Here is a 16,747-nt window from a genome sequence, read left to right as displayed (position 1 = left end):
CAATGGTTACTGAGTGTACGTAAATTCCCACTGACCTTTGGAGCCATAGAGTCATAGAGCACTGCAGCACAGAGAGTGGCCCTTTGGGCCATCTAGTCAATGTTATTCTGCCTAGTCCCATCAACCTGCACCAAGACCATAGCCCTCCAAACCTCTCATCCATGTACCTATCCAAGCTTCTCTTACATGTTAAGAGTGATTCTGAAAAAATAGGTTTTAATGAAATTGGTAGAACTGACTGTGTCTTTTGTTGATTTAACACCCTGTTATGTTCTTGATCCTAATAGACTCTGTGGTTAATGTTCCCAATAAGTTTCTTCTCATTCCTTTTAATCAGTTCACTTCAGTGGAAATTATGGAGCTAACTTAAACATAAATGCGGTTGGTGAATTAGTTATTTCTTTCCTTTATTGCAATTATCACCATTAAATCAAGTACATTCCATTTCAAATGTATTAAAATGTAAAAGGTTTGTCTTACTGGATTTCCAAATTAATCAAAACAGTTCCAGGTAATAGGATGCAAGATTACTTTGGAAATACCTGGGTGAACTGGCTGAATGAGGCAGTTGGTAGGGAATGAGCAAAGGATGATGATACACATTTTGGGGTGGAGCTAACAGAGAGGCACTTGGGCAAAACAGTGACATTTTTAAACTTTTTTTTCTGGAATGTGCATGTGTGATAGATCTTCTTTTCAGATCTGAGTGTAAGATCCCACTGGAAAATCCATGGGAATCCACCCATATGCTGCTGAGGTTCTTCCATTTGATAAAGGTATTGCATAAAAATGGAGGGGAATTTTGCATTCAAAACATTTCAATCTTTACCACTTTGCATAGATAAATGAAAACCAAATGCAATATTTGGTCAACACTGATCAAATATTGAGAAAACAATGACACTCTCTCTAATACTCTCTAGGGTATATTTTTAAATAGTATATCATCTTCATATGCCTACTCAGCATCTGTTGTTAACCTATGTGGTTCTACTTCTGTATTTAAACGCTTGTGATTTAGAACTCAAACTGTGCAGAAAGTATATTCAACTATGGTATAGACACTAACTGAAGAATAGTACGATGAAATGCAATGGTGTGTTGCTTTAGACACAGAGAAGTAACACTTTGGGCTTTTTGAAAGGCAGGAATTGCAAATTCCAGCTGGATGATGCCTGGAAGCAGCAAATGAATTGGTTAGATTTAATATTTACTCAGATCACTGTGCTTCACTCTGTGCAAAGTAATTTCAACATGCAGATTTGCGTCCCTTTGTACTGATTGTGACCGCAGACTATTGCAACATCAAGCAGTTTGTTGCTTCCAAGCAGATCCCCTCAGTGTTGTTTCATGTTGTTCAGAGCCTACTAAAGAAATTTGCTGTCAAAAATATTTCTATTTCCCTAATAGTGGGGTTAATTGGTGACTGTTAATGTGATAATGTGAAATTTATGAAGGCTAATATACCCTCTGCTTAGAGAGTGGCTGCTAATTAATTGTGCATCGTTGAAGAGGTGTCCTTGGCAAAGTACTTGAACTTCTCCTCGCATTTCAAATTTGCAAAATTGCAATGGTTCTCCATTAACAAAAGATGTAAAAATAATAATATATAATGCCACAATATGCAGGTACAGTTGTAATGTGCTCTTAAATAAATGGAAATGGATCAGAAGCTACCTTACTGCATAATATAATAATTCCACATAATATTTGGTGATATGCTTACTATTAGATTTATCTAGAGCTCCATTTACATATTAAGGTTTTTACCATGACCACGCTGGTGCTAAGTATGCATACTTGGTGTATAGGTGTATTTGGTTGGCAATACTGACTGCTGGTAACTTTTGTCTGCCTCTCTTATTTTATCCATGCATGAAACCAATAAATAATTCTTATTCTTCATAGGCTTTGAGAAGGAGGTCGTCATTATCTTCAACTGGTTTAGTTCCAAAGCTTTTAGGTAGAGCAGAGTGGTTAGAGTTTTAGGATTTTGACCCAGAAATGACGAACTAACAATAATGCACTTTCAGGTCAGATGTTGTGTAAGTCAGAGACCTCTTACGTGGTCGTGTTCCCATGTGATTCATGCTCCTTTCTTGAGTGAATTGACAAATGGTGCCAAGAGAAAAAACTTACGGCAATTGGCTTCTTAAGTTATTGCTTATCTTTAATTGATCTTGAGAAGATGCGTGTAAGCTGTAGGGTTTTTAGTTATCCAAATTTGGGAGCTACAGATGCACATCAAAGCCTTCTGCCTTCGCTACTTTTTCAATTAGTTGCCTGTTACCTTCGCCATTCAATAAGAAAGAAAATGATTTGACATCTTAAAATGATGCCCCTCAATCCAGCCGGGGGTAAGTTCACCCCTCTGACAAGTTTCAAGCTTAGTCTTTGCACTTTATTGGCAGTGGCCATGGTAAACCACAGTATGAAACAGTCTTGGTGTGGCTGTTGAATAGTGATGGGTCAGGAGAATAAGAACAGAATGGATAAGCTACCCAAGGTAAATGGGTACTAATGAACAGCTCAACCATCAGAGTGGTGTGGGAAATCCAAGCATTCAATGACTATTTCCTGCCACAATGGAGAGCCTAAAAAGCTCCAACAACTGCAGAGTATAAAATAAAATCAGACAACTATAATTATGCTGTATATTAAGAAAACACATTTTAAACAGGTTTTACTATTTATTAGCTTATTATAAAAGATTTTTTTGTGAATTAATACCATAAATGGAAATCATTCTAACTATCTCTTCTGTATCTTTATGCACAGGCATGCTATTATCTATTTATTTAAGTCTGAGCTCACACAGTGATCCAGAATGGAAAGGAGACTGATAGAATTTCGAATTCTTAAAGCCTATTCAGTGGTGAAAACCCCTGATAGAGTGGATGTGGAGAGGATGTTTCCTATGGTGGGAGAGGCTAAGACCAGAGGATACAGCCTCAGAATAGAGTGGCATCCTTTTAGAACGGAGATGAGGAGGAACTTCTTCAGCCAGAGCATGGTGAATGTGTGGAATTCTTTTCCACAGCTGCGGAGGCCAAATCATTATGTATATTTAAGGCAGAGGCTGATATATTCTTGATTGGTCAGGGCATGAAAGGATATGGGGAGAAGGCAGGAGACTGGGGCTGAAAGGATAATTGAATCAGCCATGATGAAATGGTGGAACAGACTCGATGGGCCAAGTGGCCTAATTCTACTGCTATATATTATGGTCTTATAGTTCTGGAGTAGCAGATTTTCTAGGCAATTGGATGTTATATCAATATATCAATACTTCAATATGTATTTTAGTTTACTTTTCTTTAAGTATTGCATAGTAGAATAATAACTCTTCCAGTGAACCTGGTAAGATTAAAGGTGAATGGGAATTTAAAGAGTACTGGGGCATGGCTGAGTGGAAAGGAAGTTCAGGAACTGAGGCCCAGTGAGTAGGAAGAGAGCATGGGAATTGGAGACTCAGTGAGTTGGAAGGGAGCCGGTGAACCAAGGTCCCATTGATTAAGAAAGGAGCACAAACACGTGGTTGGGGAGCTCAGGAATCAGGAGCGTTCAGCAAACCAATTGTTTGCAACACAACTTCTTTTGGCAGAAGTTCAAATGGAGACAATAAGATGTACAGGAGTGAGATAGATTAGCTAGTTGAGTGGTGCCATAGCAACAACCTTGCACTCCACTTAACATCAGTAAGACTAATGAACTGATAGTGAACTTCAGAAAGAGTAAGATGAGGGAACACTCACCAGTCCTCATAGAGGGATCACAGTGAGCAATTTCAGGTTCCTGTGTGTCAACATCTCTGAGGATCTATCCTGGGCCCAACATATCAATGCAGTTACAAAGAGGAGACAACAGTGGCTATGTTTTATTTGGAGTTTGAAGAAATTTGGTATGTCACCAAAGACATTTGCAAATTTCTACAGATGTAGCATGGAGAACATTCTAACTGGCTGCATCACTGTCTAGTATGGGGGAGGGGGCACTGCACAGGATTGAAATAAGCTGTAGAATGTTGTGAACTTAGTCAGCTCTATCATGGGCACTAGCCTTCCCAGCATCCAGGACATCTTCAAGGAGTGGTTGGCATCAATCATTAAGGACCCCCGTTACCCAAGACATGCCCTCTTCTCATTGCTACCATCAGGGAGGAGATACAGAAGTCTAATGGCACACACTGAATGATTCAGCAACAGCTTATTCGCCTCTGCTATCAGATTTCTAAATGGGCATTGAACCCATGAACACTACTTCTCTACTTGCTTTTTGCACTACTTATTTCATTTAGCTATATATATATACATACACACACACACACACACACACACACACACACACACACACACACACACACACACACTTACTGTAACTCACACCTTTTTATTATTATGTATTGCAATGTACTGTTGTCACATAACAACAGACTTCACTTCATATGCCAGTGATAATAAGTCTGTTTCCGATTCTGAAGTGAGTGGAAGCTTGGTACCTGGGCTCTGGAAAGTGTAAGGGGAATCTGATCAGCATTAACTGGTGAGCCAGATGTTGAACCATGAAGAAACCTAATGAATCTCTTTTAGGTTGCCTCCAATCCTCTTAAGCAGATAGAGATGTTAGTATGTGAATACTGGGTTAGAGAAAACAAACGAAGTTTTTAAAGATTAAAGATTATAGAATTAAGAGCAAATACTGTGCACGTCTAAAAATGAAGAAAATTCAAAAGGATTGACTATCAAATAATATACCTTAGAAAAAGGCCTAGTCCCTGGTACAGGTACATGGAATTTACAGGTACAGGTACATTTCATTACATGGAATTCCAAATTTTGAAAAGTAGTCTCTTCACACCTTGCCTTTCAGTCCCTGCTTAATATCCTAATTCTTTCACCTGGATTTAGGGACTAGATTAATATCTCTTTCTTTATTATGCACTTGAAAATATGATCCTGCCTGGTGATGTGGAACATTTTCCTGTGTTAAAGGGGCTAGGAAAACATAAAATTGAATGCCATTTTGAGTTGTGTTCGACAACGCTGACATTTTGACATTGGATTCAAGTTCAGTTTTAATCATTAATAGAAATTCTGCCAGATTCAAATAAAAACCCATTGCATCAGCTCACCATCAGTAGAATTCTATGAAGGAAAAATCTTACAGATTTTATACATACAAACAGAAATCTGTTAAAAAATGGCATTTTAGATGAGACCATGCTGTTTTATTCATTCAGAAAGCTATACCAACAAAATTGTGAATATGAGATTCAAACATGTGAATATATATTAGCTAAATCCGAATAAAATTAAATGAATCAACGTTTGCATCTTTTTTCCCCATTATGTTGAAAAGTTGACACATTTCCAAACCAACAAGCTGTCAAAAGAGCTAAAAGCTTTTCTGCATCACTGGACTCTGTGCACTGCAGAAGCATACAAAAAACATTGTGCATTATAGAAGCATCACAGATATATCTAATGAAAGATGACACACCAGGACACGCTCACATGCTGTACTGTGTTTCTGCACTAGAGCAGTGATGTTTTTCACAAAGTTAAACTTAAGACTCTGTAAGCTTGCAACTTGAGTTATAGATTTTGAAAAAGAGATTGAGATAGCAGGTGAGACATGATCATGTTAAGTAGCAAAACAAATACAAAGGACTGAATGAGTTCCTCCTGCTCTGAAATGGTATGACAGTCTGATAGGTGAAATAGACCACTGGGCCAATTTCATTTATTATCACTTATATTTTCAGCTTAGAGTTAGAAATGACAGCCTCCTTAAAGCTGGTGTTCCCAACATTTTTATGCCACTAAGCAAGGGGTCCATGGTCCCCAGGTTGGGAATCCCTGTTCTAAAGCAAGAAGTTAGTTTTACTAACTAATAGTTGTGAGAGTAGAAAGAAAAATGTTTATTTGTAAAATAATTATTACATCTCTTGCAGGGGTGTTTTAAAGCACATGAAGTATGTTTAAATTATTGTAACATGGGAAACGAATTTAAAATAAATCAGAGATAAAGTAACAGCACTCAGGCCGGGGAAGTGTACAGAACTATATTCCTAGCCATGAAATAATTTATTGTTTTTTAATTCCCCCCCAAAAAATCTGATGAAATAATTTGACTCCATTGTTAAATGTGAACTGATCTGGAAGTTTACCTGGAACGTAGTCAGTAGAAACTCAGGAAAATAGTTTGCATATAACATTAACTGCATTAGCTAAACAAATTCTATTCTCTCCACCTACTGGAGACTTAGCATGATAAATCTTGCATGTGTTACATACAGTAGGCACTGCTGTTATTTGTATCAAGCTGTGAATTAAACTAAATGATTCTGGCATCTTCCCCCTTCCTTGCTAGTCCTGAAGAAGGGCCTCAGCCCGAAACGTCGACTGTTTATTCATTTCCATAGATGTTGCCTGACCTGCTGAGTTCCTCTGGCATTTTGTGTGTGTTGTTTGGATTTCTAGCATCTGCAGAATTTCTTATATTTTTATTAAACTGGGTAGTTTAGAGGGTACTTAAGACTACAGGCTCTAAAAATGTGTATTAAAACTCTATTGTGCTGAATGAAAAAGTGATGTGAGGACGTTACTGCAGGATTGCTACACATTGCAGGTATTTTTTATTTTCTCCTATCCATATCATGATTTTGCTACAGATGACAACTAGTGGGAAATTTCCGTTACGCTACCCCTCTTATGCAATTATTGAATAGTATCTACTAAAAGATAATGTGGTCAGAAATCACATGAGTGAATGGAATTGTGGGTGCAATGACTGACAGCTTTATTTCATTCATTCAAAGAATGTCAGCATTGCAGCCTGGGCCAGTTCTTGATTGGCCATTCCTAAACTCCCTCGAGAAGATGGACGTGAGCTGCCTTCTTGAACCACTGCAGTCTTGAGGTGTGTGTATACCCACGATGTTGTTAGGGCAAGAGGCCAGGGATTTTGACCCTGAATTTAACAGTGATATTTATTTATTGATATGATATTTTGATACATGTTTGGCTTGGAGGGCAAATTGCAGGTTGTGGTGCTTCCATACTTTTGCTGCCCTGCTCTTGTTAGGTGGTTAGGAAGGTGCTGCCTAAGGTGTCGTGGTGAGTTACTGTAGTGCTCTGTATAGCTGGTGTAAACCGCTGCTGTGCGTCAGTGGTGGAGTGAGGGAATGGCTGTGCATGGGGTGCCTATCAAGCAGGAGCCTCAAAGCTGTTGATTTTGAGTGTTGTTGAAGCTGCACTCCTCCGGGCAAGTGGAGAGTATTACACTCCTGACTGTCGAATGTGGACGGGCTTTGGAAAATCGGGAGGTGAATGATTCAAAACAAGATTTCTATCTCCTGGCCTGCTCTGGTAGCTGCATTATGTATGTCGTTAATCCGGTTCAATTTCTGGTCAATAGTAACTCCATGGTATTTATAGTGCAGGACTCAGTGTTGTTAATGCCATTGATTATCAGGGGGTTATAGCTGGATGTGGTCTTGCTAGATATTATACGTGTGGTACAAACATTACTTGCCATCTTTCAGTCCAGGGTTGGACATTGTCCAGGTCTTGTATCATTTGCATGTGAACTGCTTCGTTATGTGAGAAGTCACAAATGGGACTGAACATTGCTACTCTGAAGATCACTGGCTGAGGGCTGACAGCAAGACAACATTTGTTGTCAGTCTTATTTTGTCTAAGAAGGCCTACACTAACAATAAGAGACTGAAGAAAACTAGTGGAGTTAAAGCAGATAAACAGCATCACACAGGAATTATTTTGTCAAAACTCCTACTCTTGCTCCTATTATTCTCAAAATGGAAAAATAATTTAAAAAACCCTCTTTGCCTTTAGCTTTTAGCAGTGAGGTTTAAGATCCAGCAGGCTTCTTACCTGATTGTATAGAATATAGCAGATATAATGAGTTCATTATGGACAGCTACAGCCATGTAGCGTGGTTCATGAAATGCCGATGGCACTGTCCGCACTGCATAGCAGAGATATACCCCCCAAAGGAGGAAGAGAAATTCAGCTGCAGGAGAGAAAGCAAAAAAGGAACCAAGTGACTTTGAGAGTCTTTCATTAGCAGAAAGCAATGGCAGTATTCACAGTATCACAGCTTGGAGTAACAAAAACTATCTTGCATATAGCAAAACACAGAGAATAAGCTCATAAGACCAGTTTGATAACCAAGGTATTTGTTTAATTAGACAATTAAAACTGGTCTCTCTTAAATAGGATATCCCTCCTGACACATGAGTTAATTATGTAGAATAGCTCCACCAATTAAATTCTTTTCCAGGTTAAGGCAGATATAGATTGGCCTTTTGGCCATTCCCATTGCAGTGAGTGAAGACACTCCTGCACATGTGGATAATGAATTGGCTGACTTAGTCAAACTAAAGTTTTATTTAAACTGATGAGTAAGTGATCTTTAACAAAAATCTACACAACACCATATCTATCTAGCCTTGATTTATAAAAGACTGCTAGCATAATAATGGTTTTAACCTATATATCTTAAACTGGCTAATGGTAGTCATAAAATAACATCCTCATTGGAAAATGTAAGATTCTTTCTCCTTCCAATGAATTGGAAATGGCAATCTCGTTCTACACAAAGTTAATAATGCATAAAGCAGTGAAATAGAATGACACTTAATGAAGTGCTCATATATGTGAGGAGGGAGAAAGCCTTTCACAGAGTTAGAGTTATGCAGCACAGAAACAGGCCCTTTCGTCCAACTCGTCCAGGACGACCAAGATATCCCATCCAAGTCTGTCCCCTATTCCAGCATTTGTTCCGTAACTTTCAAAATCATATAGCTATCAAACTGTATCTTTAAAATGTTGTTATTGTACTACCTCAACCATTTCACCTAGCAGCTCATTCCATATAATTATCATACTTTGTGTAAAAATGTTGCCCATCAAGTTTCTGTTAAAGCGATTGTCTTCAACCTATGTCCTCCAGTTCTTGATCCCCCAACCTTGGGAAAAATACTATGTGCATGCAACCTATCTACAGGCCTCTTTATGCAATCAGCCCGTGCATTTATACTGGCATGTTGGCCCATGTACTGTACTATAACCTGATTTTCCCCATTTGGATGGTAATCTTTTATGCCTTTTCTACTTCTGTCTAAGTACCTCTTAAAAATCATGATTGTATTTGATTCTACCACTCCTGTGTAAAACAGGTTAAACCTTAGATCTCCTTAAAAATTCATTCCTTTTGCTTAAAGCATATACTCTTTTGTTTGTGATATCCCTACTATGGGCAAAAGGTTTATACTATTCTATCTGTGTCTCTCCTCATCACGCATACCTATATCAGGTCATCCTTCCTTCACTCTAGTGAACGCAAGTCCAACCTCTTCATAAGTCATTCTTCAATTCAGGCTATTTATTGATGGATGTCCTCTGCGGCCTCTCCAGTACAATCACATCCTTCCTTATTGCAGTGACCAGGACTGCATGCAGTCAAATACAGTCTAACCAGTGTTTTGTAAAGTTGCAACTTTGCATCTCAACTCTTATATTCTATATACCAACATTCTATCCACATTCATATGCATTTTTCACCATTCTATTTACCTGTGTTGCTACTTCAGGGAAATATGTGCTTGAACCCCTTGGTCTCTCTCTATTTGTCAACATTCCCTAGTGCCATATCATTTAAGCATTGCCTATCCCTGTTTGACTTCAAACTTGTTCGGATTAAGTTCCACTTGCTTCCTCTCTGCTCAGTTTTCCTATTGTATCTTTTGTCGTTGCCTAAGAAATCTTTCTCACTATTTACAACACCACAATCACAAGTGTAGTGGTCATCCTGTTATATTCATATCCAAGTCAAGCAAAGGTCCCAGCTCTGATCCCCACTAGTATTAAACTTCCAACAGAAAAACATTCACCACTACTCTCTGCCTCTTATCACCAAAGGATTTTTGAATTCAATTAGCCAACTGGACTCCACTGGACTCCATGTGCCTTAACTATTTAGAGCAGCCTACAATGTGGACCTTGTCTCATACCTTACTAAACTCCTGAAGACAGCATTTGCAGCCTGATCTTCATCAATCTTTTGATTACTTCTAGAGTATCAATAATTTTCTTGACACTGAACTGAAAGGAGCTAATCTACATTACAGCACATTGTAGATAGGTCACAGTGAATAAAACACATCTATAGAAATTCTTACTATCATTGTTCCATTAAAAATGGAACTTCACCCTCCAAAGTAAGATTTTGCTTTTTATTATAACCCTGAATCACCTGATTTAATCTAGTGTCTTCATCAATATTTTTAATTCCTACTTTGGACACAAACATAGGGCTTCAATTAAAAGAACGATATTATAAAGGGGCATGTTAGCATTATTCAGATACGGAGTATAATTATGTCTTCTGGTCTTATATTTATTCTCATTAAAGTTATTCTTTCACAGGAAAGCAGATAGTAAGGAGAATCACTAATCTATTCTTCACTTCACATATGCTATCTGACCTGCTGAGTACTTTCAAGATTTTCATGGGGAGTTAAAACAAACTTTGACAGGCAAAAGGAAATCAGCAGCCCATTTTACACATTGCTCAATTTTCAAATAATTGATGGGAAAGAAAAATAGTGCAGGCTGTGGAATGCACTATCAATTAATTATCACCTACTTTGCATTATCACCAATGACCAACTTCAACCTCACACTAAGTAGATAGATTTAACAGAGTCCAGTGGTGCTTGATAGACAGTTTTTATAAAACCCTTGTCTTGCCTGGAGAGAAAGAATAACAATTTAACCGTAAATCTTTGCTGGGTTTTGGTGCTGCTTGCAATGTACTCACACTAAAACAAAATAAACAATTTTACTAAATGGCCAATTTAAGTACATTTGGTACTTAACAATACAGTTAGCACTGAAATAATTATCCTAAAAATCTGCAAACAAAAATATTGGCTGTTTTTATTAGATCTTTTCCCCTATTTCAAAACAGAATTGTAGTTTAATAGACTGTAGTTTGAAGGAGTGCAGAGAAAATTTGAAACGCTAGAGTTTCTGCAGATTCTGGAAATCCAGAGCAGCACACACAAAGTTATTTAAGAACTCAGCAGGTCAGACAACATCTACGGAAATGAATAAATAGTAAATGACTTTGGCCAAGACCCTTCATCATGACCAGATGTGGCTTCCTCCTCACGTGGGAAAAGAAGCTCAGTGGATTTAAAGGAATGTGAAAAGAGGCTCGTTGAACTTTAAAATCTCAGCATGAGAATTATGTGTAATACCACTGACATATGTTTTGAAATTTGTTGTGTGGGGCAGCAGTACAGTATGAAACAAAAGAATGACTGGAAGTTAATGTAGTGAATAAAATAAATAAATATTACAAAAGAGGAACAGTGAGGTAGTGTTCATGAGTTTATGGGCCACTCCGAGATCTAATGGCGAGGGGAATGTGGCTTAGCCACTAGTATGCCTTCTTTGTGATTGCATCTATGTGCTGGACCCTAGATAGATTCTCTGAGATGTTGTTGCCCAGGAAATTGAAGTTGCTCACACTTTCCACTGCTGGCCCCTCAATGGGAACCGGTGTACGTCCTCCTGATTTCCCCTTCCTGAAGTCCACAATCAGTTCCTCGGATTTAGTGACGTTGAGTGTAATGTATACATTCTTTGATGAGAGGGCACAGTTTTAAGGTGCTTGGAGTAGGTACAGAGGGGACGTCAGGGGTAAGTTTTTTACACAGAGTGGTGGGTGCATGGAATGGGCTGCCGGCGAGGGCCTTTTAAGAGACTGCTGGATAGGTACATGGAGCTTAGAAAAATAGAGGGCTATGAGTAACCCTAGGTAATTTTTCTAAATAAGTGCATGTTCAGCACAGCATTGTGGGCCGAAAGGCCTGTATTTATTGTGCTGACAAAGGGTCTCGGCCCAAAACGTCGACAGTGCTTCTCCCTATAGACGCTGCCTGGCCTGCTGCGTCCCACCAGCATTTTGTGTGTGTTGCTTGAATTTCCAGCATCTGCAGATTTCCTCATGTTTGTGCCTGTATTGAGCTGTAGGTTTTCTATGTTTCTAAATGTACTTGAACATGAACCTTGAATCTATCTCACTTCTGTACATCTCCTTGTCATGATCTGAGATTCTGCCAACAACAGTGGTGTAATCAGCAAATTTATAGAAAGAGCTTGAGTTATGCCCAGCCATAGTGTATTCAGGGTAGAGAGAGCAGAGCAGTGGACTAAGCACACACCCTTGTGGTGCACCTTGCTTATTATCAGTGAGGAGGAGATGTTATTATGGTCCACATTGACTGTGGTCTCCTGATGAGGGTGTTGAGGATCCTGTTGCAGAGGCCCAGGTATGTTGATTATTTCTGAGAGGATAATGAAATTAAAAACTAAGCTGTAATTAATAAACCACAGCCTGACGTAGGTATATCCCTGTTCAGGTGCTCCAAAGCCGAGTGAAGAGCCAGTGAGACTGTGTCCGTTGTAGAGCTGTTGTAACAGCAGGCAAATTGCAGCACGTTGAAATCCTCGTTCAGGTAGGAGACAACTCTAGCCATGACCAACCTCTCAAAGCTTTTCGTCACAGTAGATGTGAGTGTCACCAGACAATAGTCATTGAGGCAGCTCGTTCCGCTCTTCTTGGGAATAGCTTTTAAGTTAACTTAAAGTAACAAGTAGGTCATGTTAGGGGATCTTGCACTTATGGCTTATCCTGTACTATTTGGGAAACCTAGGACACTTCCTGTTGTCTCTGTTGACCATCTGTGCAGGTATGTTATCCAGATGCAGCAACTGTTTAACTAGATTTCGGAGCTAAGTCTGTGGATGGAGCACCCCTGTTGCTGAGGTGTAGGTATACAGTACGCTTTGGGGATCCAGTCACACCACAGCTAAGGAACAGAGCGGCAGTGAGGGAAGATGACTCGTCCAAGCTGGACGGGCGTTATCAGGACCATCGTCCAAAAGAGTGTGTTTACAAGGTAGAAGGAGATTTTGAACTAAAAGGGTAGTGGGATGGGAACTAATGCTAATCAGAAGAAGGGAAAGCAAATTTTTAAACAAATGGCCCATGTTTCTCATTCTTTTGATGTCCAGAGGCTGACGGATTTCCATGTGGAACACATTTGACTACTGGACACCATCTCTCCTGACAGAGTTCCAAAGTTTCATCAAGTAACTAAGCCATTGGATAACAGAGTACTTTGTAGAGTTCTGAGTTGCTGTACAGTAGAAGCACATGATCCCTCTGGGGAAGAGGCAGAGATCCAGCAGGATGTTAGTGTAATGGAATATTATTTCAGTAATGACAAGAGGCTGTGTCTGTTTTCTTTGGAATGAAGGAGGCTGAAGGAAGACTTGATAAAGAGATCCAGAATTATTTAGGAAATAGGTGGATAGTATGAAAATTTTATTTCTTTTAATTTAATTTTATTTATTTTATTGAGATAAAGCATGGAATGGTTCTTCCAGCGCTTTGAGCTGCAACACCCACCAACCTCCAATTTAATTCTAGCCTAATCATGGGACAATTTACAATGACCAATTAACTGGTAAATCTCTGGACTCACACATGATCATGGGGAGAATGTGCAAACTCCTTACAGACAGTGTCAGGAATGGGATCAGGATTGCTGGTACCGTAAAGCGTTGTGCTAACCACTACAATACCATGCTGCCCAAACCCGACAACAAAGATACTAAACCATAAAACATAAGCATAAGGTGAAGGGCAAAGAGATTCAGAGGGGATTTGAGGAAGAAATTTTTTATTCAGTAATTGGAATCTGGAATGAACTGTCTGAGATGAATGACCAGAATTGTTCATTCCTGTCTGGCACAAAGAGAAAACAGGAAGGATGGTTCATCCATGGCTCACAAGGGAAATTCAGAATAGTAATATGTCCAATGAGGAGACAAATAAAGCTGCAAACCTGAGAACTAGAATCAATTTACGATTCTTATGGTGAGGTACATCTACCTGTCTGGACATGCTCCCCCCCCCCCCCCCCGCTGACTGCTCCTGTGGCTCCTCCCACAGACCCCGGTATAAAGGCGATTGGGGCCTGAGCCCTGCCTCTCAGTCTCCAGGATGTAGCATGGTGGTCAATTGCTGCTTGTTCTTTCTTCCAGTCAATAAAAGCCTATATCTCGCCTCACGTCTCAGAGAGTTATTGATGGTGCATCAATTCTACAAAGGAGGAGCAAGGGATTAATTATGGGAGGGCAGATGGAGTATGAGAACAAGCTTGCAAAACAGAGACACAGAAGGGACTGCAAATACTGCAAATCTGGATCAACATACAGAAAATGCTGGAGGAAATCAGCAGGTTAGGCAACATCTATGGAGTGTTGATGTTTCCTGCAAAGACCCATTCTCCTATGGCCCTGTTACCCCTTCTCTTTCCATTCCCACTCCCTCATATCTTGCCCATCACCTTCACCTTCCTCCCCCTGGCTCCCAATTCCTTGCCTTTACTCTAACTTACTTCCCCACTTATCGCTTCGCAGCTTCTCACATCATTCACATCCACCGCCCCACCTTCTGCCTCCGCCCCCACCTGAATTCACCAATCAATTGCCAGATTCTGCTCTGTCCTCTCCTCCTACTCTTGTGTTTTGGTTTCTGCCCCCTTTCTTTCCAGTCCTGATAAAGAATCTTGGCCCAAAATGTCCTACACTCATTTTCTTCCTGAGATGCTGCCTAACCCACTGAGCTTTCCAGCACTTTCTGTGTGTTGATGAGAGCAATTTTGCAGATAATAGAAAAGTTGACTGCACGAGTTCTACAGATGTGTGAAGAGGAAACGATTAGGGTGGAAACAAGCACTGGTTGTACAGGAAAACATGGAATTTGTAATGAGGAACAAAGAAATGGTAGAGTATTGATTAAATTCATTAGTTCTTAAGCAGTTTTGAAAAGCAAAAGTGAAGGAAGAGGAAGCACAAGGAACACATCACAAAATGAAGCTAAGGTGACAATATTTACTTGGGAGACAGGCACAGAGCAAATCCTTGGACTTTCACCCATGGTCACTTGCAGACAACATCTCCTCCACAATCTCCATAAGCACATGTACATCACAACGCTGAGTGCTTAGCCCCTGTTCTGTTCACTTTATGCTTCTGACTTTGTAGCTAAGCACAGCTGGAATGCCATATTCAAGTTTGCTAATGGTACCACTGTCGTAGGCTGAATCAAAGGTGGTGATAAATCAGCATATAAGAGGGAGATTGAAAATCTGGCTGAGTCATGCCACAACAACAACCTCTTTCTCAATGACTGTAAGACCAAGCAGATAAATACTTACTTCAAGTAGAGGAAATTGGAGGACTTGTCCTGGGCCCAGCACATAAATGCAATTATGAAGAAAGCAGAGCAGTGCCTCTTCTTCCTTAAATGTTTGCAAAGATTGAGCATGACATCTAAAACTGGTAAACTTCTGCAGAAGTGTGTTGGAGAGTATATTGACTGGCTTGCATCCAGCCTGGTATGGAAACACCGATGCCCTTGAATGGAAAATCCTACCAAAGTAGTAAATACAGCCCAGTTCATCATTGGTAAAGCCTTCCCAGTATTGAGCGCATCTACATGGACTGCTGTCTCAGGAAAGCAGCATCCGTCATCAGGGACTCCCACCGCCCAGGTCATGCTCTCTTCTCTCTGCTGCCATCAGGAACCTCAGGACTCAGACCACCAGCTTCAAGAACAATTATCACCCCTCAACCATCAGGCTTTGAAGCAAAGGGGATAACTTCACTTGCCCCATCATTAAAATGTTCCCACAACAAATGGACTCACTTTTGAAGACTCCTCATCTTATGGTTTCAATATTTATTGATTATTTGTTTATCATTATTAATTTTTTATTGTGGTATTTGCAGTTTGTTGTCTTTTGCACTCTGGTTGCACACCCAAGTTGGTGCATTGTTTCATTGATTCTGTATGGTTATTATTTATTGAGTATCCTGCAAGAAAATTAATTACAGGGTTGTATATGGTGGCATATATTTATTTTGTTAAGAAATTTACTTTGAATTTTGAACTTCAATAACAGTCCGACAACCTGTTTAGTGATGTTAATTGAAAGATTATATCAGCTGGTATTCAGGGTCCTCAGAGTAGAGTCAATGGGATATTTTACGTATACCAGGGATAGACAGAACATGAGTTTAACATGTCATGTGAAGACAGTGCTTCTGTTGTTCAGCCATCTCTTGGTGCTAAACTATGTCAGCTTTGAATAATATATTCATGTCTCTCGAGAGGGAATGTAACCCACACCCTTCTGACTTTGATGTAAGAGGGTTAGCAACTGATCCACTGATATGAATGGAACTAAATATCCTGAGAGAAGTACAAGCAATGGCTGAAACTTTGGTGCCCACTCAGCAGCAGCAACTAAAGACATATCCAGCCATCAAAAAATAAACAACAAAATAAAATCTGGAGTACTGAAGAAGGGTCTCGGCCTGAAACGTCGACTGTTTACTCTTTTCCATAGAAGCTGCCTGAACTGCCAAATTCCTCCAGCATCTTGTGTGTGTTGCTCCAGAGTCTGGCTCACATGTTTGAATGTTACGGTATCGACTAATCAGCTAACAATGAAGAAAAGTCCCTGGCTAGTGAAGGCGACTCGGTAGGCTGACTGATCACTGCATATTGTCCCTCGTGTGTAGGTGAATGGTGCAAACTGGGAAGAGTCGATGGGAATGTGAGAAGAATAAAATGGAAT

The 16,747-nt window shown here is 39.7% G+C and overlaps 1 protein-coding gene across 1 annotated transcript in view; it reads right to left on the bottom strand.

The window, feature by feature from the left end:
- Positions 1–16,747, bottom strand: part of gpr158a (G protein-coupled receptor 158a) — a 598,627-nt gene that overhangs the window by 45,790 nt on the left and 536,090 nt on the right. The window contains exon 8 of the mRNA XM_073054683.1: positions 7,896–8,034. Within this exon, the coding sequence (XP_072910784.1) occupies positions 7,896–8,034 (139 nt within the window). The remainder of the gene's footprint in view (positions 1–7,895; positions 8,035–16,747) is intronic.

The sequence above is a fragment of the Hemitrygon akajei genome, chromosome 8, assembly GCF_048418815.1.
Source record: "Hemitrygon akajei chromosome 8, sHemAka1.3, whole genome shotgun sequence".
In the NCBI taxonomy this organism is placed as follows: Eukaryota; Metazoa; Chordata; class Chondrichthyes; order Myliobatiformes; family Dasyatidae; genus Hemitrygon; species Hemitrygon akajei.
Note: the sequence above shows the minus strand (reverse complement) of the source record. Positions and strands in the feature narration are given on the sequence as shown.